At 36.9% G+C, this 23,465-nt stretch overlaps 2 protein-coding genes across 3 annotated transcripts in view; one reads left to right on the top strand and one right to left on the bottom strand.

Annotated features, from left to right (window-relative positions):
• The window catches only part of SH3YL1 (SH3 and SYLF domain containing 1), a 46,351-nt gene extending 46,117 nt beyond the window's left edge, over positions 1-234 (bottom strand). The window contains exon 1 of the mRNA XM_080340986.1: positions 169-234. Within this exon, the coding sequence (XP_080197112.1) occupies position 169 (1 nt within the window). The 5' untranslated portion in view covers positions 170-234. The remainder of the gene's footprint in view (positions 1-168) is intronic.
• ACP1 (acid phosphatase 1) lies at positions 191-22,879 on the top strand. Of its 2 annotated transcripts, none has more exons than XM_080340988.1 (6): positions 191-595; positions 9,701-9,774; positions 10,055-10,168; positions 14,730-14,791; positions 17,211-17,316; positions 18,343-22,879. In XM_080340988.1, exons 1-6 carry the CDS (start codon positions 553-555, stop codon positions 18,418-18,420), a joined length of 477 nt encoding a protein of 158 aa, XP_080197114.1. In that variant the 5' UTR covers positions 191-552; the 3' UTR covers positions 18,421-22,879. The 2 variants fall into 2 exon arrangements, with proteins under 2 accessions (XP_080197114.1, XP_080197113.1); XM_080340987.1 differs by lacking the exon at positions 10,055-10,168 and adding an exon at positions 9,886-9,999 and having other exon boundaries at positions 197-595.
• The last annotated feature ends 586 nt before the right edge of the window (positions 22,880-23,465 follow it).

Below are 23,465 nucleotides of genomic sequence, written 5' to 3'. Positions count from 1 at the left end.
CCATGCCTGCCGGACAGCGGCCGCCCGGAGGTGAAGGGGGAGGCGACGGGACGGAGCGGACCGGCCGCCTCGGCGGGGGAAGTCCCGGCGGCGCCTGAGCAGGGCGGGATCTCCCCCGCAGTGTTCCCGCTAAGGAGCCCACCTGCCCCCCCCCCCCAGCATACTCACTCCTGCCCGAGCTGGGACACCCTCTCCTCTCCTCTCCTCTCTCCTCGCCGCCGCCGCCGCACTGGGCCGGCCGGCGGCCCCGCCGAGCCGCGCACCTGCCGCAGGTGAGGCGGGGTGGGGCTGAGGCGGCCGCAAACCGCCCGCCTGCCTGAGTGCCGCCTCCGTGTCCCGCGCCCCCATCCCCACCACGGTGCACACACTTGTGCTTGGCACAGCGTCACGGTCTTTTTTTTTACCCCCTCTTTCTTTTTTTTTTTTTTTTTTTATTAACCAAATCAGGCAAAAAATGTAGCCGGCTGCAACGGCCGGTGCCGTAAAGCGAGGCTCAAGTTGCGCGACAGCCGGGAAGGTCCCTTCCTTGAGGTGGCTTGGCTCCGGGCGAAGATGGCGGCGGGAGAGGTGAAGTCGGTGCTGTTCGTGTGCCTGGGTGAGCGGGGCGAGGGGAGGGGCGGCTCTTTCTCCGTCCTCCTCCCGCCGCTCTTCGGTCGGAGCGCCGGGCGGGGGTGTAGGAAGCGCGGTGAGGCGGGGGGAGCTGTCCCTCCCCGCGGGGTTGCGGTAGGCCTGTTCCGTCCCGCCCGCGGTGGCTCTGCGGGTGTCGGCCTGCCCTGGGAGAGAGCAGTATCCATATCTTTCCCGTTGTCTTTGTGACAGAGCGGAGTGATTAGTAGAAAATAACACGTGAAATCCAGTATTGATAAACGCGAAGGTGGGGCAGAGCGGCTCCTCGATACGCAGAAACAAGCGTGAGCTCTGAATTAACCGCTACCGCTCAAGAGCAGCGCTGGGCGGTGGTTGTGAATGGTTTTCTGAGACGGGCTGCTCAGAGCTTGGCCCCTGGAACAGCAGGGAGGGAACGGAGAGCCCTCCAGCCGGTGTCCTGGCGATGCACGGCGGCAGCGGTACCTCCTGGGTGGGTTTGCAGGTCTGAAAGAGGGAGAGAAAACTGTGCCAGGAGTGACTGGAGTTAATGGAACGGACTTTGTAAGAAGAATGAAAAGGTATTAGGACTTCAGGTAATGAAAAGAACTTGGTAGAGGGTGGAGATGATTTTGATCTATGAGATTATGGCTATTATGAAAAAGGGTGAAAAGAATATGAGTTTTTTGAAGAGGTACCTAAATGGAAAACTAGGAAACTATATAAAAAAAAAAAGAAATCTTTATGTGTTTAAGTTGTGAATTTCAGGTCACAAAAAATCACGGAAAACAGAAGTGTAAATGGGCTTGGGTGTAAATGGTGTAAAAGGGCTCGGATGGTTTCCTGAAATTGAAGACAATTGATTGCTGATAAGCAAGATGATCTTCTGTATCTTCACAACCAACAAGTTGCTAACCTGACTACATGGATTAGAGGGCCATGCCGCATTTATACAGGCTTTCCGTAAACATCTGCTTCTGGTCCCTTTTGGGGATAACAAGCTAGATGGCTCTTTGCTCAGAGCTAGGAGAGATTTTAGCATTATCTGCTTTGTAGCCCTTGTAATCTCACCTATGTGCTGAGACTTGATCTCTGTGAATCCCTGGCATTTTGTCAGTTCCATTACAAAACCATTGGCTTTTTTGTTTGGTTGGTTTTTAAAAAAAAAAAAAATTATTTGATTGGTTTTGTTTGTTTTCTTCTATCTGCTGTTCTGTTGTAATAGGAGAAATGAAGATTAATTGAATAGCAAAACAAGAGTTTAGTGTGTGAAATATGATCTGATGTTTACCTTAGAGTAGAATCAGTCCCTAGTAATAATTTAGGGAAAACATTCTTTAGTAAGGGATTAACAACTGCCATATGTTTGGGAGCCAGTGGTCTAAACAAACATTTTTCTATAAAAACATCTAATTACTGTGCATCTTTCTTTCCAAACACTATATTCTAAATGCAGTAGTAATCTTCATGAAATTATTCATATATGTGCATGGGTCTGTAAGCCCACAATGGTGATTTGCACTGTTAAAAGTTCCTAATTCAGTTGAGTCTCAGAGGAACTATTATTAAATAATTTAGGTGTGAGGTGAAATTATTAATATTAAGCTGGAGGAAAGGCTGAACAAGTCAGGTCTGGCATTAATGAGATGGATTTTTTTTAAGAACAGATGTTGTAAATACCTTTTAAATTTCCCCTTCTATGTTACTGGGTGATAAAAAAATAATCGTAATGGTATGTGGTGTGTGACTTAAAACCTAATTGACATGACAAGGACTTATTTTTTCCAGTCAAATACGTACTCAGTTAGGTTTTGTAGGCAACTTCTTTCTTCTTCCTGCTTTAAGTTTGCTTAATGCATTTTGTCAGTCTTGAAGACTGATCCTGGTGCCATAATAGATTTTTTCCTCCTAAATGTTATTAGAAAGAACACCCTTGGTTATTTCTGAAGAGAGTGCTAAACAGATTTCTAGAACTAAATTTATGTGTAATATTCTGTGCTAATTAATAAAGCACATTAATTCTGAAGTTTGCCATATTCAGTTTGAGCTGATCCCAGAAAGTACAAGCCTTCATGAAAAATTACATTTTCTTTCTACATTTTTCTGAAAGAAACCTATTACTGAAGTATCTATTGACTGAATTCTTTGTTTGTAATGAGATAAGCAGAAATAAATTACACAACAAAATATAATCTAGTTAATGTGCATAATTACATTAATGGTAAGGATTCCTCATCACTGAGAAATAAATGAAGCACCCAGCAAATTATGTAATTACAGTATATGATAAGGGACCAGAAGAGAATTTTTTTTCGTTTAAGGCGAAGTAGTAATTAAAACTGGAGGTGAACCAAAATGCAATTTGCTCTTTTTACTCTTAAGTAGCTCATCTAACTAATGGTTGATCTCCAGAAATGAGCTTAACATGATGCTGTATTACATAAGTCAGCTTCTTTCTCTGTGATGACTTGTCCACTATAACATAACAAGCTGCGTGGGCATCTTATACCAGGCACTGGCTTATTGATCTCCTCCATGTATGGAGGAACAGTTGTGAGACAGGTACACAGTAAGCAAAGTGGTTTTGGCTGTGTCTTCAGAAAATGGTTGCTGCTTGTGAACCACTGAGTATGAGTATTGTTGTCAGATATCTAGACTGCATAAAATAATTTCTAAAGTAACAATTTACTGAGTATGAGGAAATTAGGTTACAATTACAGAGATATTTGAGTTTCCTATTTCAGTTGTCACAGTCCGTAATATGTGTTTAGGTATAGACAAATACAAGGTTTCATGGATCAGAATGCCTTTTATAGCTGCAGAATGGGAAAGCAATTGCCTGGATAAGATATTGAAGCTATGAACAACAGCTGCTGTAATGAGTGTTCTTAGCAAGCTGTCACAAATAATTTATACCCCTTTTTGGATAAAGAATGTTAGATAAATGTAAAGAAAATACCTTTCTTCTGTGCAGCATCTGTGTAGATATGCATATATATATATATACACACACATATGCACTGAGAGAAATCCCACTGTATGTTGATAGTGGGAGGATAGATGTACGTTAGCTGATTTCATTTAGGTAGCTATATACTTAGGTGTTTCTGATAGAGTGTAAGTATTCCTTGAATTGACTGTGAATTGAAAGGCCAAGGAATCTGGACTAAAATTAGAGCTGTTCAAGCACCTTTCAAGGTGCCTTACAAAGCTAATTGAATGCTGAGTGTGACAAGATAGAGTTGAATGGAAAGAACTAGAAATCATGAAGTTCAGAGGGGAGTTTAATTAGGGAATGGAAGAGAGTGAATAGAAGGTTTTAAACACTTTCCTATGAAGGGGACCTGATGGATGATGCAAATGATACTGGGAAGCAGTATCGAAGGCACTCAGACCATTCATGGAAAAAGAGTTAAAAGCAGGTTTTTAAACATGAGAGGATGAAAGGTGTTAAAATTTGTTAGAAACAGCAGACAGAAAGAGAAAATGTGTTTGGATTTATGTAAGGTCTGAGGGAGTTAGAGAGCTGAATAAGGAACAATGAAGATAGAGGAATAGATCAACAGTGTGTAGGGGTGAGCCTTGGACCTGAGCATGAAATGGATTCAAATTGTCTTTCCTGCCAGTAGAAGCAACGCTTCCATTTTTGTATGGGGGTGAATCAAAGATTAATGTACAGACTGCAATAAGAGTTCAAAAAATTAAGCATTGACTTGGATAACCATCAGTGGTATCCTTTCCCCATAGAAAGTGAGTGAGAAAGCATGACACCATAAATGTGAACAACAAATGGTTCCAGTACTGATTCTGTGATTGAAACTTTGAGTCATGATACTTGGAGATGTTTGTAGGATTTATTTCAATGGGGAGACTCTTTCTGGGTACCTTGGGTACTAGTTTTCTATGACTGAAAATGTCACTGCAACTTAAGAGCTTGAAATTTAAAAATAAAGGGAGACGGTGCAGATTTAGAGAACTTTAATACTGTTAACTTCTCCTGTCATGGTTTAACCCCAGCTGCCAACTAAGCACCATACAGAAGAGTAAAAGTGAGAAAACTCGTGAGCTGATCTAAAGACAGTTTAATAAGTAAAGCCAAAGCTGCACACGCAAGCAAAGCAAAACAAGGGATTCATCCACTACTTTCCATCAGCAGGCAGGTGTTCAGCCATCTTCAGGAAAGCCAGGCTCCATCACACATAATGGTGAGTTGGGAAGACAAATGCCATCACTCTGAAAGTTCCCCTTCCTTCTTCTTCCCCCAAAATATATACTGAACATGAGGTCTTATGGTATGGAATATCCCTTTGGCCAGTTTGGGTCAGCTGTCCCAGTTGTGTCCCCTCCCAGCTTCTTGTGCACCTGCAGCCTTCTGGCTGAAAAGTCCTTGACTTGGTATAAACGTTGCTTGGAAACAACCAAAACATCACTGTATTATCAACATTCTCCTCATTCTAAATCAAAAACACAGCACTATACCAGCTACTGGGAAGAAAATTAACTCTATCCCAGCCGAAACTGGGACATCTACTTAAAAAGAGCATGATCAGATCAGTCAAATACATCTAAGGAGAAAGTAACACAGAGGATGATAAGTAGCAAAGATAAGGTATAGATAACATTTAAGGAAAATATGGTTTGACTCCAAGGAAGAAGGTAATTTCTCTAGGAACCTTTTTGTGAGATTTCCCCCTTCATTCCCCAATGATGGCTGTGAATCTGTATTTAGGAAATATTTTGCATCTGTGAGAACCTCAACAAAGCCTGGAAAAAACATGTGGGATGTAAAACTGGATATGAAATGTCTAGCAATTATAGTGGGAAAGAGATGACTGGGAAATAAAGATTGAAGTTTGCACAAGTCAGTGAGATAAGGCTTTACATTAATGATGAGATGAACATTACCAGTTGCAAGGAATAGCAGGGCTAAACAGAGTTGTTTAGGATCAAAATAATATTGCAGAGTATGTGGAGAAAAGAGCTTCTATTAAATCCATTCAGGGATTCTGTCCACAGTCCCCAGTAATAGATTTAAATGGTGATTGCAGTTCCGCAATAGTATTAATACCTCCGGTAAGATCTGGAATATGTCATCACGAAAGACATTAATTTTTAGATCACAAACTAGGTTACATGTTTGTTTCAAAAATAATGTAACTGCAGTTTCTAGGTATTGCTAGAAGTAGTAGTCATATATTTAATCACTTGGTAATCACGGTGCCATTCATGATGGTATGATATCATCAAAGATGATATTTATGGCATTTTTTTTGAGTAGTGATCAGTTTATAGAAGAGTAAAAACTTGGAACAGGTTATTCAATCCAGGTAAAGCAGAAGGTTAAATAAATAGAAAAAGCCACAAAGGATTGACTTCAAATGTACCATTTTGAAATTCTGGGAACTAGTTAATGAATTAGTATTAATAATTGTTTATTACTGAAATGTTGAGTGTAGTAGTGAAACTTACATGCACAGTTACATGGGATCATTCCTACAGAGGAAAACATTGCACAGGAATAAGTGGATGGCCTCAACAGCTGGTGTAATGGAAGCAGAATTTAGTAATTAAAAAAGAATACTTAATGGTCACCTGTTTGAAGCAATAGAGAAAGAATGGACAAATTAGAAGTAGGGGATTATTAATTGCAAATCTGATACTCATGAAGGAGTCAAATGTGATTGTAGAAGTTATCTCAGGTTATTTTCAAAAGAGCTAAATAAATATTTCAGACCCTTTTATTTTATAAAGCAAATTGGTAAAAACCTTTCCTGCAGAGTAGTCTATAGTTTTGTCAGTATTCAAGAAAAATAAATTCAAATTAGAACCAGTGCAGACTTGGCTTAACTGGAACGATTAGTTAAGGGTCACTTAATTTCATGAGGAGGCTGAGAGCTTGGTTTGTTTAGTTTAGCACAGCTGTGCTTGACAAGGGTTCTGTATCAGTTGGAGGAAATAAAGGTTTTTAAGACACAGGGTAATGTTAACCAAGATCAGATGAGCATAGACTTCCAAGAAAAAAATATTAAGTGGGATTTTGAAAGTTTCTGGCTACCACAGAAAAGGAGTATCAGGAATAGGCTTTTTAAAAGGAACTTGATGAGTTTTTAGGAGAAGTGATACTGTATATGCTTGAAATATCAAAGGTTTGGGCTCATAGATTATGAAGGTTCTTTTCTGTCTTATGCTATATGTCACCATGTTTCTTCTGTTTCCTATTAAAATTATATTGTTTAATGCTTAAACTCAATCAAATAAGTGAGTTTTAATTTTTCAATTTATTACCATCTTATGTAACTTTTATATTGTTAATAAATACTAACCTGTTTTCTCATTTTATAAATAAACCCAACTTTTTTCTGTTTTATTTTTCTACCAAAACTCATTTAGTTTCTCTGCTTGGAATAAACTAGTTCAAACAAAGAAAATAGTGTGCTTTCTCTTGGAAGAAGATCTACTGCCATCAAAATTCACTTAATGTTTCAACAAGATCAGTTTCTCAATGTTCAGCAAGTTCCTTTTGACCATTTAGTAATTTGAGGTTCTTTAAAACTTCAACAACAAGTTTGTATTCCTTCTGTGGTTCATTTCCCACTTCATTTTTTTAATAGTTGGCATGATTGGCAGCAAGTTATTAAATGCCCAGATCATAGCAGCCTCTTTCTCTTAAGCAATGGCTTATCTACCTTGATATTTTGTTTGAAAATATAGGCATAAAAATGAGGCTGAGTACCTGATCTGAAAATGCCTTTTTACTCTCAGAAATTTAGCTTTGTTCGTGGACATTTAATTTTTGTAATATTGGAGATTTGGAAAGAATTTAATCAGTAGCAGAAGAGTGATTTATTTACAGGTATATAAATGAGTGTTGCCATTTGTGATATTTTATACTTACCTGCTCAAAAGTCAGAGACGGGCGAAGTCATACATTCTATTTCATTGGAAGTGAAGATTTGTTTGTATGATTTATTGTGCATCTGAGTGACATACCAAATGTTATGAATATCCATCTAGTTATTTAGGATTTCTGAAGGATGGAAAGGTAGGAAGAGTTCAAGTAATAGCTGAATAGACTTTTTATTGTTGAGACATTTCATTATTTTTCAAATAATACGTATTTTTGCATGCATGTTTGAGAGGTCTGCTTTGGTAGTTAACTGAGTTACAGCTTCAGCAGTGGAGCAAAAGTGCTGTAGATCCATTATTTCTAGTTTAAATGAGGCACTATTTCATTGTTGAGGTAGATTCTTCTTGACAACAAGGTCAGACCAGTGATTGGTGCAATTGGAGGTCACTGGAGGAGAAGACTGATGATGTATTTACTAAATTATGTATCTTAACTGTTTGTTGGCTGATTAACATCACTTCAGCTTTGCCATCAGGTGCATTTTGTTCCTCCACCATTTGATCCAAAAAGAATTTGAAAAATTTATTTTCCTAGCTGTTTTTAGAGCTTCTGTAATTGATATCTTTTTGTGGGGTTTTAGAATTGGTATCTGAAAGCTGCTCTTGATGAGGTTTCAGTTTGACCTGCAGTGATTTCACTTCAGTAGTCAAGAGCATTTCTACTACAGGTTGTTCAGCCATTTCATGACGTTGGTTCCATTGCGGTGGTGACTGTATTTTGGAGTTGTCTAAAAGTTTTTCTTATCAAGTAGGTAGTAATGTAAACACTAAAGGCAAATATTTGTGATTCTCCAGTAAAGGTTTAGTTGAAATTTGCCAGTATGTAGGAAGATTTGAAGATAAAAATTATTTTCTGCATTTAAATTCCGTGTTTTGCCCGGTCTTCTGTGATCATGGATTCTTTGTGGAGGAGAAGAAAAGATCAATATGCTTACAGAATACCCCTCCTATTTGTTTTTTACAAGCTATATATTTTCTTTTCAACAGAGTGATGGATATTATAGAGTTATAGAATGGATTGGGTTGGAAGGTTGGAAGGGATCAGCGAGTCCAACCCTCCTTCCATGGGCAGGGACATTTTCCACTAAATCAGGTTGCTCAAAGCCCTGTCATTTCCAATGATGGGACATCTACCACCTGTTTGGGCAGCCTGTTGCTATTCTTATATGCAATATAAATCTACGCTCTTTCAGTTTAAAACTGTTGCTCATTGTCCTGTCACTATAGCCCCTTTTATATATTGAAAGGCTACAATAAGTTCTCTTCAGTCCTTCTCTTCTTCAGGCTGAACACACCCAGTTCTTTCTTAGGTGTTCCATCCCTCTGGTCATTTTTGTGTTCCTTCTCTGGACATGCTCCAACAAGTACATGTCTTTACTGTACTATGTTCAGTTTTGGGACCTTAATTACAAAAAAGACATTGAAGTGCTGAAGCGAGTTCAGAGAAGGGCAATGAAGCTGGTGAGGGGTCTGGATCACAAGTGTTATGAGGAGCAGCTGAGGGAACTGGGGCTGTTTAGCCTGGAGAAAAGGAGGCTGAGGGGAGACCTTATTGCTGTCTACAACTACCTGGAAGGAGGTTGTAGCATAGAGGGTGTTGGTCTCTTCTCCCAAGTTACAAGCAATAGGATGGGAGGAAATGGCCTCAAGTTGCGCCAGGGGAGGTTTAGATTGGATATCCAGAAAAATTTTGTCACAGAAAGGGTTGTGTCAGGCATTGGAACAGGCTGCCCTGGGAAGTGGTTAAATCAACATCCCTGGAGGTGTTTAAAAGACATGTAGATGAGGTTCTTAGGGACATGGTTTAGTGACGGTGTTAGGTGAATGGCTGGACTCTGATCTTGAGGGTCTTTTCCAACCAAAATGATTCTGTGATTCTGTTCTGTGATTCTGGGCTGCAAGTGCACGTTGCTGCCTTATGTCCCATTTTCCACCCACCAGGACTGCCAAGTCCTTCTCCACAGGGCTCCTCTCAATCCCTTCATCCCTCTGGTCTGTATTGATACTGGAGGTTGCTCTGACCCCAGTGTGGGACCCTGGGTTTCCACCCTTGCAGAATCCCTTGGGTTATAATAACAGAAGCAATCCACATTCTACCTAAGTAAACAGAAATCTTTCATCTGATCTGTACTGACAAATCCACACAATTACTGATTTTGTGTTTGTTTTTAATCATCTGAAATTTCATTCTAATCTCTTGTTTCTATAGGAAACATTTGTCGCTCTCCAATAGCTGAAGCAGTTTTTAGAAAACTTGTAACTGATGAAAAAGTTGAAAATAAGGTAAGCTATTAATTTCTGTTCCTGCCTAAAATATAACTGCCTCGTAGCCAGTTAGTAGAAATACAAGCAGTGAGAAAGAAAACATAAAAATATGAATTTGTTTTTCTGTAGTGGAGGATAGACAGTGCAGCGACATCTGCCTATGAAATAGGAAGCCCTCCTGACTATCGAGGACAGTCTTGCATGAAGAAGCATGGCATTACCATGAATCATATTGCCAGGCAGGTACTGTACTTTAATTTTCTTTAAATATGTGTATGTATTTGTTTTGTTGTTACAGTGGATGACAGACAGTGCTGCTGTTTCAGACTGGAACGTGGGGCGCTCCCCAGATTCAAGGGCTTTAAACTGTCTAAGAAATCATGGCATTGAGACAGCACATAGAGCACGGCAGGTAGAAGAGAGTATATTTTCTTTCTTATTCATACCCATGCCTTGTTTAGCCCTAACTGTTACAATCACAGAAGTCATTTGACCAATGCATGGTTAAGTATCAAGTAATAAATATGATGTGCAGTTTTTCAAAGAACTACAAAGTGGACTAACTTTTCTAGTTGAAGTTAGCGGGGTTCTTGTTATTAAGCTTTATTGGAAGTGTAATTAGGAAGCATTGAAGCAGTTTTTTGCATTATAGAAAAATCCTGCCTTCAAATGTTTAGTATTTTGGGCATTTTTCTGAAACACTTTAAATGGTTTTTAACAATGGACTTGCTCTAGTAGTCTGTGATACCTGTTTCAACAAGGAATTGTATTTTTATTTAAAAGGTCCAAAAAGAAGTACAGGTTCATCCATCACAAAAAGCTTCTGCTCTTGCATGAAGATCTTTTAAAAAAAATCAGAGCGCTAAACTGGAATGAAGGCACTCAGACTCAAGATTAGTAGCATAATTGGTGGTAATCTCAAAGGAAAATGTACCCTTGAAGCATTCTTAAGTCTTAGTTGAAATTGTCTTAAGTTCCTCCAAAACTCATCTCAGTTTTCCTTAACAAGAGTGTGTATTTCCATGCTGCATTCCAGAGAGATGAGAAATAAATGTGTCTGCATCTTTAAATCATTCAGACACTGAAAAGTGTCTGAATAACTTACTTCAGTAGCTTACTTCAGTTAACTATTCTCTGGATATAATAAATTCCTTTAGGGCTTCACCTTTACTTAGCTTGAGTTTATGCCACTACTTCTTGTGCTAACAAAAAGATCAAGTAGTCTTGTTATTATTGTCCATTTCTGTTCCCTTCAGAATTTTACTAGACCTTACTGAGGTCATATTTACTTTCTTCACTTTCAAAGACTACATGTTTAGTTTTTTTACTTTTAAAAATAAATTCTCTCAATTAGTCAGTTGCCCTTTGCTGACCTTTCCTTATGCTGATCTCTGTTATATAAGACAAACAGGATTGAGCACAACATCGTTTCAGATTTTCAGTGTTTTACTATTAGAATAATCACTGGAAAAAGTCTGTTATGATCTTTTCCTTTCACAAGTTCTGGATTTACTATTTGTCAGTGCTTACAGCATTATTATCATTATACAAGCTAAATGGTACTGAAACTAATCAGTCGGTGTTTCAGTCACAGTAGTGTAACATGTTTGTATTCTTAAAAGATAAGCCTTGGAAACTTGAGAACTGTTCTTGGGTATTACTACAGTGGTTTATGAGCAGTTAAACTAAAGCAAAGCATCCAAAACCAGTTGATCCTCTGCCTTGAAACAAATCTATATATTCTCTTCTGGCAGAAAGGGAATGAAAACACTTTAATGAAGACATTTGCTTAGATATTTGGGCAAATGAAGAGATTTTTAAAGCAGAAGAGCCTAAAATGTTATGTACACAGGGAGAGAAAGTTAACAAGAATGAGACAATAAAATGAAAGACTAACAGGAGGAGAATTTGTCTAAAAGATGCCAGTACAAGCAGTTTCTTTTATAAAGAAAACTTCCAAATCCTGTAACTACAGGTTCATTTTGCACTGATGTAAGCTACGTAACGCCAGGTTTTGTTTTTTTTTTTCAAACTTGTATCAAATGGTTTCTGCTGATTCTCTAAACTGTGTGGACCCGATTTGGCCTCGTAGTGCTTCTGGAAGGAGAGGGACTCAGCCATGCGGAATAAGACTTTTCAGAGCGGTCAGCTTAGTACAAGTGGGAGTATATTTATTTCACTATTATAGACAAACTTAAGGATGGAATTTTGTGTGTGACTTGTTTGAAAACAGATTAAGAAAGATTGAACGCAGAAGCTGTAGAAATAGAGAGAAGGGATTTGTCTTCTGTTGCCTTTGAAACAGTGTCATAAGATGACAACCTCATGCAATTAGCCTTTTCTCTTCTGTGCAAAGCTGTTACCCACCCAGTGAAAGGCACTTTCTTTCATGTAATTTTGTGCATAATTATGATAATCAGGGATTGTATCTTTTTTTAGTCAAAACTGACATAAATGCTACAAGAATGATTTATATAAGAGGGAATGTTAAACTGGTTACATCCTGCCATCATATACAGTGATTGTTCAAGCAAATTTGAAGTGAAAATTGAAGTGTAAAAATAAATGTGTACATTTATATATAAAATAGTTTGTTAAAATTTTATTTGATGGCAAGTTGCTGTATGTTTATGCACCCATTGAAATTCTCTATGCTCTTAGTCTTCATGCACAAAACAGATAGGTATTAATGAGTTTCACTTTTATTCATGCTGAGTCCAAAACTGATTTCTCTATGACTCATACCGTGCATTTGCCTTAAATGTGAAAGGGAGATTAGAGGAAAGTTGTAATAAACAGTGTTTCACAACTGGACAAATTTGAGAACTACTGCATCTCTTTGGGTTTTAGACAGAGGAAAGGAGATTTCCCTTATGTAAACAAAGAGAAATGTTTAACAAATAAACTGGAATGATTATGTGTTTCTCCACTGATGGTCTTTAAAATGGTTATATGCATTTTTTTAATATAAAGTTACTGTTGTCTGCCTAGTTCCATCCAAAGTTGACTACTTGAACTTTCCATTGCTCTTCTCAAAATGTACGTAAATGTGAATGTCCTCCATTTGTTACCACAAAATACTAGTTTTTGTAGTTTTAATTAATATCTTCAGTTCACTGGAGTCTGCTCAATTAAGCTTTTTGTGTCTGATATTACTGTAGGGCTTAAGAGTATAAGCCAACCAGTAATCTTGTTTTTAAGGCTGCATTTGTGTCTGTGTTAATTCTGGTTCATGGGATAACTGTCAAGTTGTCAAGTATACAGAGAGTGTGGGAAGTGTGGCAGGTGTGTTTTTCCTTTTCACTGTTTTTTATTTTATTCTTATATATGTCTGTACTGCAAAGAAGTCTGTGCCCACGGATTTTCACAGGGGCCAGTGTTCAGCTGTGTAGACGAACCAGAAGCAGCTTGTAGAGGTCCTGCTTAGAGTTGCCAGGAAAACAGAGCTATTTCCACTACAAAAATATTTTTGTAGGTCAAAGGCACTGCTTGAATACAGCAAATATTTTTACAGTGAAAATAAACAAGTCTGCATTAGTTGTCACCATTAACCCTTTCTTTTTGAATGTTCTCCCCTCCCACCTCAGCCCTCCAGTTCTTGTGTGGAATGTTTCATTTATGGCTTTAGTCTGGTGATGGTTTCTATAGGTCTTTCCTTACTCCCTGTTATACGAGCTTAATCACTATCTATTTGCTGTTTACACACAAAAAATAAATGGATGTTTTGCCATCTAAACCTTTTTCTGAATATATAAATATTTTTTATAAATTAAAACTCTGACTTCTAGGATAATACATTTTGCCTTTTTATTTGTTTACTTGCTCACTCACTTCTCTAGCCCATCCTTCCCAGAGATGCCTGCCAGAAAAACCTGTATTGAACAAACTTTCCAGCTTTCTTGGTTATGATACTACACATAGGACTATGTGTGAAATGCAGTCTTAATGTCAACTCACTAAACATTTTATTTGATTTATTCATCCTCATTATGGATACTTGGAAACCTGTATTGAACAAACTTTCCAGCTTTCTTGGTTATGATACTACACATAGGACTATGTGTGAAATGCAGTCTTAATGTCAACTCACTAAACATTTTATTTGATTTATTCATCCTCATTATGGATACTTGGTTGAGATATCTTATACTAGCATACTGTGCATTGTGGGCTTGTCCTGCGAAGATTTTACCTTAAGCTAAGGCTTAAATGTAAACTAATGTACAATTACACTGGTAAACATCTACAGCCATCCTTATTCCAGTACAGATAACTTTAGTAGTTATGTTTTATCTGCAATTTTTGCCTACCTGACTCTGAACTCAGATCCCTGAATGTAGTTAATATTCATGTTCAGGAGTCAGTAAGCTACAGGAAAGAAAAAGATGTACAATACATGCCAGTTTTTTTTCACATCATATAATACATTTTGTGAACTTATATGGCTTAAAATATTGTGAGTGCATTTGTTTTTCAGAGTTTGTAACTCTTACCATCATACTTCAGCTTTGAATTTCGCTTAGTATCTTTTTCTGTGTAGTGACAAATTTCTAGATTGGAAGTATTGCAGCGGATTCCAGGTTACCTACGTTTATTCTTTTTCCTATCAGGAAAGTAATTTGTCTACATTTTTATTGCATGGTTTCTACAACTGGAAACATGCTTTAGTTATTGAAACGTGTTAGAAATGTCATTTCTAATGATGTTTCTAAGTTGCTGCATGAGATATTAAAAAAATATTGGTAAAATAACTGATTTTTTTGTGGAAAACTTGCAGAAATGGATAAATAATCATAACAGAGTATATTTTAAATGCCTTAAATGATTGTAAAAGTTGATGAAGGTGCACAGTGTTATTCTTCCCACCTGTTTCTCCTTTAATAAATCAGAACTACAAAATTTGAAAATACTTTTTTCTCTGATTTTTATAAATCAAATAGTTTGTAGCCTAAAGCACATATTTTTAATTTTAGGTTACTAAAGATGATTTCCAGACCTTTGATTACATACTTTGTATGGATGAGAGCAATCTAAGGTAATGTATTGAAGAAATGGAACAAATTCATATGGATTACTTGTAGTGATATCTCATAACCCACTTTGAAGACAGATGTCATGTTTTACTGCTTAGCTTGTCATGGAGTTTTTTTGTTTGGTTGAGTGTAGGGTTTTTTTCATGTATGGCATAAATGATATCCTAATAGATGGATTCTTCACTTCTAATATGTTTAATGAGCTAGAATTCAGTGGTTTATTTGTGTGATACATGCCACTCAAGGATTAAACATATGGAAATTCAGTATACTTTGTGCTATAGATGTGCACCTGATGCCTGGATAGTTAAGGAGGAGGAGGACATACTGTCTTTTGATCAAAGTGATTTGTTTTTCTAATTGCATGGGATCTACAAGGCACTGTGGAAACTTGAAAGAGGTTAACTATAGTGTGGGGTTTTGTCTTTTTTTTTTGTTCTTTAATAGAAATATAGTGAGCTCTGAAATAAGTAAGGTTGTTAGCTGGGGGACGTCTTGTTTGTTGGTGTTAGCCATGTTCTAATTAACTGCATTTTTGAGGCAATTTGTGCTTACAAAATATTTGGTAGCTGCCTAGTGTGAAAAGTTGGATATCATTAGCAAAATTTCTACTTAATTACATACATGTTGATAATTGGTGTTAAGGGGCTGAGCTTTAATAAACTGCAAGCATCAAAGTGCTTGTAAGGACCATTACTTGTAAAGTTTAGAAAAAAAAAAAAAAAAGGGAAAAGCACACACAAAGCAAAGAGGAACAAAACACCACAACCAACAACAAAACAAAAACTGAATAAAACCCTGTTAATAGCATGTAAAAATTTCAAGAAGCAACACCACTTAACTGAAAGGAGTATCATTTTGATGAATTTTCTAAACGTTTTGAATGGCCTCTCTTACACAGCCTGCATGAATGAAGGTTTTAGGACACCTGACTTGATTGCAGTGTGTCAGGCAAAGACGTGACTAGGCTTGTTTCTATTGTCACTTGAATTCTTAAATGAAAACTTCTGTATTAACAATTTATAAGATCTGAGCTGTAGAGCAGAAGAAACATCACAACTATAAGAGGGATATTGCTACTGCTACACCTAAGTTTGATGTTATACTTGCACTCAATTCAACCATTTTCTCTGAGAGCACCCATTTGTAGCACTAGGAGGGGAAGCTGATTCCAGGTGTTCATGTCATATCAAAAAAGGAAGATTTAGGACATCCCTTTCCCTTAGTACCAGAGCCATCTGACCCTTTCCTGTTTATGAAGTGGCATGCAAAAGCCTTGAAGGAAATAGTTAGACATTTTCTTAATAATAAAAGGCTGGAAAATTATTGAAAATCTATAAATTCGAGCAATAACTTCTTAGTTGATAGTTAAGTCCTGATTTTTTCTTTAAGAAAAAGCAGTATTGTGGTCTCACTGCTATTTTGTCATTCTGAACTATCTGAAATTAATTCCTTAATCAAAATTAATTGTTAGAATTTAATTTCTTAAAACTGATTATGCTTATGATTGTATTTATGGGATTTTTTTTCCTTTTTTAATACTGAGGAAGTAAAATGATGATTTGGTATGGAGAAGTATAATATTAAAAGAATTTAAAGTGTTCTGACTGTTCTCCATTGTGAAAGTCATAGTACTGAACTGCTTTTAATCTGAAGGTGATGAGAAGTACATTGTAACTGCATTTAGCATAATGGGTGGCCATTTCTAAGTAGATGGGGAAAATACCATCTCAAAACCAGTATGTTTTGGCAGTGCAAGGTTAATGGTTGGACTCGATGATCTTAAAGTTCTTTTCCAACCAAAATGATTCTATGATCCTACATTTATCAGCAGGAGGTAACACAGAAGAAAGAGGATGTGGCAACTGATGAGATGTCACAGCATGTCCAAGGGAAGACAGGTCTTGCTCACCAGTTCACCATTTTCTCTTAACTGAATGTCGGAGGACTTCACATGAGTTAGAGGCAGTATTGAGAGAACTTGTAGCCTAGGAATTTAGAACACTAGTTTTGAACAGATGGAAGAAGCTTACTCATACTTGTGGAAAAATATCTAGATAATTTTCATTATTTTTATGCAATACAAGCTAAAGGTGGATATTGAAAGTACTAATTATGGATTTGAGGAAGAAGTTTATGAACTTACAAAGTTCTGTTAAGCCTTAGGTCAAGTGCCTCACTGCGTGTTTATGCTCTGATTTAAGTTTATGTGTATGTCCTCCATAGTCAATTAAAAAAACCCAAACAACCCACACAACAAGAAAGAAACAAAAACAAGCAGCAGTGTAGAGAGTCCATAGAACTGAGTCCAGATGCATATTATTTTTCCATGTTCTGTAGAAATAGTCGTGAGCATCTGATGCTGATGCCAAAAAATTCTGAAGAAAAATTCATGGGAAAATTTTATTTTCTCTTTTACAGAGATCTGAAAAGGAAAAGCAACCAAGTTCAAAATTGCAAGGCCAAAATTGAATTACTTGGAACTTACGATCCACAGAAACAACTTATCATTGAAGATCCGTACTATGTATGTGTAAGAAATTCTTTGGGTGGCTTGATTAAAAATTGTTTATGTGTTGTATATAATCTTTCCAGATCACACAGTTGACATGTGACATATAATATGATGTTATATAAAGCCATGAGTAAACATAATTTTTAAAAGGACTTACCAAAATGATACAAATTATTGGGATAGCAAAGGAAAACTTGTCTTTATGCTTAAAACAATTATTGAAATTTAAATAATGCAGTGCAGCTATATTTTCAATATTGGGTGAAACCCTGGTTGGTCAGCCTCCTTGCAAAGAGCATGTAATCAGGAAAGACAGAGATAAAGACATGGACAGACATGGTCAAAGAAATTGAATAATGTCAGCCAGGAACAACCAGTTAGATTAACCTGATCCAGTTGAAGATGTCCCTGCTCATTGCAGGGGGGTTGGACTACATGGCCTTTAAAGGTCCCTTCCAACCCAGACTATTCTATGATTAAGATACTTCAGTTTAGGGAAGAAAAGCATGTCAAGATACAGTAGGGTCCTATAAAATCTTGGTATCATGGGAAAAGGTGAGTGGGGAGTTGCTGTTCATTGCCCAAGAAGTAGAGAATATCAAATAGCATTAGTAGGAATTGGGTTCAAAAGAAAGTTGTTTTTTTTCCACATGGTGCTTCATTTAAACTGTGAAACTCAACATGACAGGTTATTGTGAATGTAAAGCAAAACAGAAAAGGCTTTTAAGGGCTCAAAAAGGGAATGGAAGAAATATGTGAAGGGAAGTTCATCCAGGACTGTTAAAGTCACAGTGTTCAGCTGTGAAAGTTCCTGGGCTGCAGATACTTTCTGCATATTTCTCCCTAATTTTAACTATCTCCAAGTTGTTGTACTGTTCTTATTCTTCCCTAATATCAGTTATTTGCCATTGTTGACAACAAGAAACTAGTTTGCAAAAGTGTAAAAGTGTTGTTTGTTTTTTTTTGTTTGTTTGGTTGGTTTTTTTGTTTTGTTTAAGACAGTGTTGCTTACGTTCTTTTTCCTGTGTTCTTTTCTAGGGGAATGAAAAGGACTTTGAAACTGTTTACGAGCAGTGTGTTAGATGCTGTAAAGCATTTTTGGAGAAGCCTCATTAATGCTTCATCATTTTATTTCTAAAATAAAATAATTAGCTTCTCCTGGAATATGTAAAGTTTACTTGATTGATGTATTTAAACTGTAATTACGCCTCTGTAGGTTCAAAAGTTTTTCAGTTTAATTTTATATTGTAGCTTTTCTGTCACCTAATTAAAAATATAGAAAGGTTTTAATTTGACTAGATGATCAACTATTTTGTCACACATCAAATTATAATAAAATATACCATTCAGAATAAATCTATCTGTAAACTCTTCCAGTGCTTTCTCACAAGCACTGCAGAAGTAATGTCTTGCTTCTTTATGTGCTATAGTAACTAAACTGAGGTCTTCTCATTGTGCCCTTAGTGAGTTAATTTAAATCAACTTTCTATGGGAGTCTGCAAGATAATAGTTCATGTGTGATAAGTTGGGCATGTCATCCTGGTGTCATCAGGCAGCCTTTGGGCAGACACTGGTTGGCATTGAGCCTGCCCCCGGACAGACATTGCTATTAGCGCTATTTCAAAGCTTAAGCAAGCAAAACCTCTATGTGTGTCATCAGGAGCCTGTGAAAATGGGGTTTTATATCAGTTTAAATGTTCAATTATTGAAAGAAGAAATAATTTTTGTTCTAGTAGATTTTTATAGTAGTTAAGGTGAACTCAAGTTCAGAAATAGTGATTTACATAAATAGGACTTCTCTGGGTAGTCTTGGTCTTGTGGTCAATTCCCAGCACGCTGGTACAAGTACATGTAACGTACCATTTACTTTGAGGACAAAACAGGTCAGCTTAAAAGTCTAGATGTGAGATATACATTGTGTATCTCGTAGTAATATACTCAAATCCATGCAATGGATTGCCTGTCAAAAGTGTTCTCTGAGACTATAGTTCAACATGAAGACAGGCCATCTGTAATATAATATGAAGTTAATGGAAGGCCGGGAAGTAGAAGGTTCTGCTTTTGGACAAAAATTGGATGCTTTGTAAAAATCCATGCCTGTTTGTCTGAACATCACCTTTCATTTCTGCCTTAGAAATGTCATTGTACTGAGATCAGTAATGTCACTGATACCATGATAATTTTCATATTTTGAATAATACTACCATTGGTATGGACTAGTATTACTATATTATCTGTAAAACTGGATCTGTACAACTTGTTTTCTTATTTATTTAGCCTTGATTTTGCCTCTGTTTGCCTTCCAGACTAGTTCACTAGCCTCTGTATTTGATACCCACTCTCCCTTCTGTGAGAGGGATCCATTTTGATAGAGGACCCTGTTATTCCTGGGAAGGGAGGAATCCTGGTGTCATGGTCCATGTGCTGCAGGCTTGCATGATGGGGACTCTTGCTGTAGGACAGTTGTGTTTGTATTAATGAAGTTTCCATTTTGTGCTAAAATTTCAATCAGATATAAAACTTAAGAACCTGCTTTAAAAAAGACAAGTGGTAGATGGAACACTTAAAATAGAGGAATTAGGGTCTTAGTGCATTATCGCAGTACCAATAGTTTTGACTGTAAAAGAACAAAGTTGGAGTTTGCAAGTTAATAGCAGTTTCACTTCAGGGACAAAGAGTAATACGTATAATACTTCAGGTCAGATCAAGCACTGACTCTGGCAAAAATACCCACATCCATTTCTTTTATGAATGCTTTAACAAACTAAATGAAGGGAAATGATGGGCAGTTAGGGACAAACCATCTTAAATGTGGTTTTATGGACTAACCTCAGAAGTATTTAGGTGTAATCTAATGTTATTCTCTGACAGAGTGACCATTTAAAATATTCCAGTGAAAGCAAAATAACTCAGAAGATTGAGAACACTGTTGTTTGAGCTTTCCCATTCATGGCTGAGTAGGAGTTGAACACATGATTTCCTATGTATTAAAGTCAAGATTTAAAAGTCTTAAATCCTTATCTTTGAGCTGCTGGAGTAACAGAAAGGAGATTAAAGGGGTATTATTGTTTACCTTCACTAGGCTTAGGACTCTTCCTGTAAAGTGATACTAAGTCAAAACTATTTGTGTTAAAATCAGTTCAGATTTTAAAAGTTTCAGCCTTGAGGTATATTTTCAGCAAGTAATCTATTGGCTAAATAATTTACCAGCTCTACTAGAAGGAAAAAGCTGATGAGTTGATTTCATCCTTAGTGAGCTTCTTTTGGAGGAGGGGAAGGAGAGCACCATGGTATTTTAAAGGAATTTGTAGAATACAAGGATATAGAACAGGAATTGCCTTCAGGAAGGACAGTTGCACAGTACCATTGTTTGGGTTCCAAGAGAAACAGGGAACATAGGATTAATATGCAAATTGTGCATCATACAGATGACTGAGTTCTTACAGGTTTAACATACCACTCATGAAAAATATAAAGTTGAATGAAAAAATACAAAACGGGGTCCTTCTTCCTCCTTTCCCCCACCATGGCTTGTTTTAGTTTAGGTAGTAAACTTATATCCAAGATTAAATACAAAATAAATAAATAAATAAAAATCTGCTCTAATATAGGTGAATCTTCTGTCAAAGCATGCTGATTTCTGTTAAATCTAGTGAAAACTTCCATGGGATTAATTTATTTGTATTCATTTTTAAGTCATTAAATAAATTACTATTTTTCTCTTACAAGGAAATTTTCTAGAAAGTTGTATTCACCCAGATTTCAGGTGCCCTACTATAAAGATTTATACTAATTTAGACTCCCATGTGAAGTAATATGCTGTGACCTGACTTCAGTCAGTGGAACCACAGAGAAGCATAGAGTTCCAGCCATGTGTTTGCTGCACATGAGCAGCCAAGTGAATCCTGCAGCAGTAGATTCCATTAATTACCAGGTTTTTAGTGTGAAAGTATTACTTCTGTTGAGAAATAAAACTTTAACATTTAGTGATCACTGAAAGCAATGACAAAATATGTATTTCTTCCTTTCTAAATACAGCCGTGTTCTAGGATGGGGTTTTGTACTTCTGCCATTTTTTTTTTTCTTTTTTGCTTGTAAAGAACTAGATGCTGAAGGCTCTTAAGTGTGAATTTCAAGAATCCCAGTTCCTAGCTTTCATATTTCTCAAGGCAAGTAGGAGCATGTTTGGTTTTGTTTTGACATTTTGTGTTTGAATTGAAGATACAGTGAAAGCCCAATGCCACTATTAAGAAAACAGTACCTGAGGTTCATCTACAGCTCACACATAATAACTTTCTTTCTGTTTGAGCCATTTTATTATGACCACTGGATTTAAATCTGATTTAAGGAAGAAAGGGAAATGTGTATCAAGGCTTCCTGAGTAAGTGCTCGCCAACTCAAAAGTTCTATGGTACTAAAATGATTTATTGGACACTCATCATATAATCTTGCTGTATTGTTAACAGACTGCAGATTTTTTGAGGAAAACCAAACAAAAACCACCAAACATTTGTCAGAAAGATTCTAATTTAAAGTGCTACAGAGTTTTGGAGCGGCCTTGTGGTCTGGGCATTTTGCGAGACTGGAACACAGAGATCTGTCCATCCTCACGAATCCGCAGAGAATGTCCAAATTGCTGGACTTCTCTGAGGTGGGTGGACCTTTCTTTCTTACTCTACCAAACTTACTGGAAAGAGTTTTAAGTGTGGATATATGATAGTAGCTACCAGAAGATAGCTTGTTTATCAAATTCTGGATTCAGTGCACAGAAAGCAAACTGAGGACAACTTAATACCAAACACTTTATTACTTATGCTTGTTATTTACAGTATTTACATATTGCACGTTCGCTGGAATGTTTGATACATTTATTATATAAAGTAAATTAATGGCAGCTTGTGTTTGTGTACAAAATCCATGCTCCACTGTCCAAAAAAACGTGTATACTTGGAATTACGTTCCTGTTTGTCATGCAGTTTGTACTCCTAGGGTACAATGTGACCCCGATGCAAGTCTGTTTTAACCAAACTTTTAAAAAATTGCATAAGCGTGAAGGATATCAAGTGACCACAACTACTGTGGAGCAGATCTTTAGTAGTTCTAGATATACAAACAAACATTCCTTAAAATTGTAGAATTAAGCAACAGAACAACAATTTTCTTGGTGAAATATTTGTGTTTACATATTTTTGGCAGCATTACACATCAGTTGTGTGTTTTTAAATATGGAGCATTAAGTACTACTGGCAGTTATGCTACTGTAAAGAATGTCAATCTGCAAACTGTTGACGACATACAAAATGCATGTTAAAAGAATTATGGGAAGTAGTCTGTCAATCTGCAAAAATAAATCTCTTGTTCACAATGGAATATGTTATAAAGGTAATAAGTTATATTTCCCTGTTGGTTTCCAAGGCACTTCTCTTGGTTCTTGGTGTTTCTTTTCATGGTGATAACATCTGGTGGATTAAAAGAAAGAAGAAAATTGTGCTTCATCATTTTATATTTGCATACGTGTGTTTAACAATGTATTTATCATATTGAAAAGAATAAATAAAACTCAAGAAGTCAGTGGCATCTTTGAAGAAATCCAGTTGTACATTTCTGATATAGCTCAGTTTGGTTTGTATCAGCCTGAGTGCTAAATTAGTGTTTTGTTTGTTCATCAAGGCTGAAATTTTGGAAATTGTCCCTTTTTGTGGTGGTTCAATTTAGGTTGACAGATTTGGAAAATACAGTTATATTCAAAATGTGCTCAGAGGTATGTTCAGCCTGTTCTACAAGTGCAGCTGTGAAATCAAAATGTGAATAAACCTCAAGGACACTATTAACAGATTGCAAATTTCTGTCTTAATGTCTTGGTGTCAGGAAGCTGTTGATACAATGTCCACTAATATAAATCTGCCAAAGTAAGGTTTGAAGGATCTAGGAAGGAGTTGGTATTTCATTGGGTCCATTAGTGAAGAAACTTGGACTCATAAACAAGAAACAACTAGAAGTAACTTTCTGAAATCTGGTCGTTTCTATAGCCCCTGGGACCTGGGAACACAGAGGCAACACAAACTGAGTAGGAGTTGCAATGGTTCAACTTGCTGCCCATTCTATTAACTCTTCCCAGGATCGGTACTTGGAATGAAAACAAAGCCATTTCTGTGACACTG

This window comes from Nesoenas mayeri (genome assembly GCF_963082525.1).
Source record: "Nesoenas mayeri genome assembly, chromosome: 3".
Classification (NCBI taxonomy): Eukaryota; Metazoa; Chordata; class Aves; order Columbiformes; family Columbidae; genus Nesoenas; species Nesoenas mayeri.
This window is presented reverse-complemented; position numbering and strand designations above follow the sequence as displayed.